The following is a 1,485-nucleotide window of genomic DNA, read 5'->3' on the forward strand; positions in this document are numbered from 1 at the left end:
GTCAGACTTCTCCTTTTTATCTCATATGATACTCTCCTCACCTTGCTTGGGCACAGATGCCACATACTGAGCCACCCCTGCATGCACTGATATCCCTCCATCTTGCCCTGGCTCTGATATCCCAAGCCAGACCTCATACAATGATACTTCATTCTGTGTGGGCTCTGACTTCCCATACTAGGCCATTCCTCTACATGGACAGCATCCTCACCGTGCTTAGGTTGTCTCTCTATGCCCACTGTACCTGGTGTTGATCCTTTGTCATCTTGTTTAAGCTCTAACATATCACATGTGTCTCATTTGGCTGCTCTTCTGTGTAGATGCCTAGCTCCCACTGACCTACCCAATGACTTGAGGATTGAACTTTTAAAGAAGAGAGAAAGAAGTAGAAGAGGAAGAGCAAAACTGTGCATCTTGACTCAAGTGAAGCAAGAGCAGAAACGTTAGAATGGATAACCCCAGCAGTGGTGTTACAAGTGTTACAGTGGAACTGTCAATTGGCTTTTAAAAAAATTTTTAAGCACAAAAGCATACTGTTTACTTACTGACTAAATGTGTCCCCTACCACATTCCTCTAAGCACTGTATATTTCAGGCATAGTCATACTTTTGGAGTATAGTCTCATATTTGGAAAAACTAAAACAAAAATTTAATCAAACATATTTTCTACTTTTTTCCTAAATATTTGGAGATGTTAGTTTTTTTTTTGGGAAAAACAACAGAAAAGGGAAAAACTGCTACTTTTTTTCTTTATAAGTATTTCAGAATATCTTGTCCTTTAAGTAGTTGTCAAACAGGCTGCTATTCAGGAATTAACTGTGAAACTTTTTCAGGGTAAAACTTATTTCTACTTCCTTCTTTCTGACACTCTGGTATGTCCTCAGGGGAAGGAATGGAGTAAGGGAGAACAGAAAAGGCTCTGCAGTTAAGAAAAATCTAAAGATGATACTGTATCACTGCTCTTTTGATAATATAACATTCTGATCAAAGGAACAAGGCAATAACAAACTAGTGTTCAATCAACTCATTCTTGGGACATTCATTATATCCCAATGTATTATCCATTTTTTCATGTTTAAGGTTTTAAAAAAAAATCTTACTGCATAGAAAATCTGTACATTTGTCACGTCTGCCACATCGAGTACAAAATATTCCTTGTTGATAAGGTCTTCTTGTCAGAGTTCCTCTACAAACAAAAATGCAGAAAACATTGTTAGAAGAGGTTTCAATTTTTACATGTTGTTATAATAACATGGTTACTAATTTGTATTTAGTTTATGAAGGTGAGTTAATTAAGAAAATATTCTTAAGGAAATACTTTAATTAGAGATGCAATCTTTCCCCTTTGTTCCTCCCCTGAAAACAGTCTCTTCTGAAATTATTTCCCATGTTCTTGAAACAAAATATTGTAATTTGAATAAAAGAATGAGTTTTAAATCCTCTTTCATTTTAGTTTCTTTCATTTTTAAAAATGGGGCTATAGAA

The 1,485-nt window shown here is 35.6% G+C and overlaps 1 protein-coding gene across 1 annotated transcript in view; it reads right to left on the reverse strand.

The window, feature by feature from the left end:
* LOC103255131 (GLI pathogenesis related 1 like 2) overlaps positions 1–1,186 on the reverse strand; it is a gene marked incomplete at its 5' end in the record, with an annotated part of 15,807 nt that extends 14,621 nt beyond the window's left edge. Inside the window, one exon of the mRNA XM_008053098.1 lies at positions 1,101–1,186. Coding sequence (XP_008051289.1) covers positions 1,101–1,186 — 86 coding nt within the window. The remainder of the gene's footprint in view (positions 1–1,100) is intronic.
* Positions 1,187–1,485: the final 299 nt, after the last annotated feature.

Source organism: Carlito syrichta, unplaced genomic scaffold (genome assembly GCF_000164805.1).
Source record: "Carlito syrichta isolate Samal-C Ts95f unplaced genomic scaffold, Tarsius_syrichta-2.0.1 Scaffold287855, whole genome shotgun sequence".
NCBI lineage: Eukaryota > Metazoa > Chordata > Mammalia > Primates > Tarsiidae > Carlito > Carlito syrichta.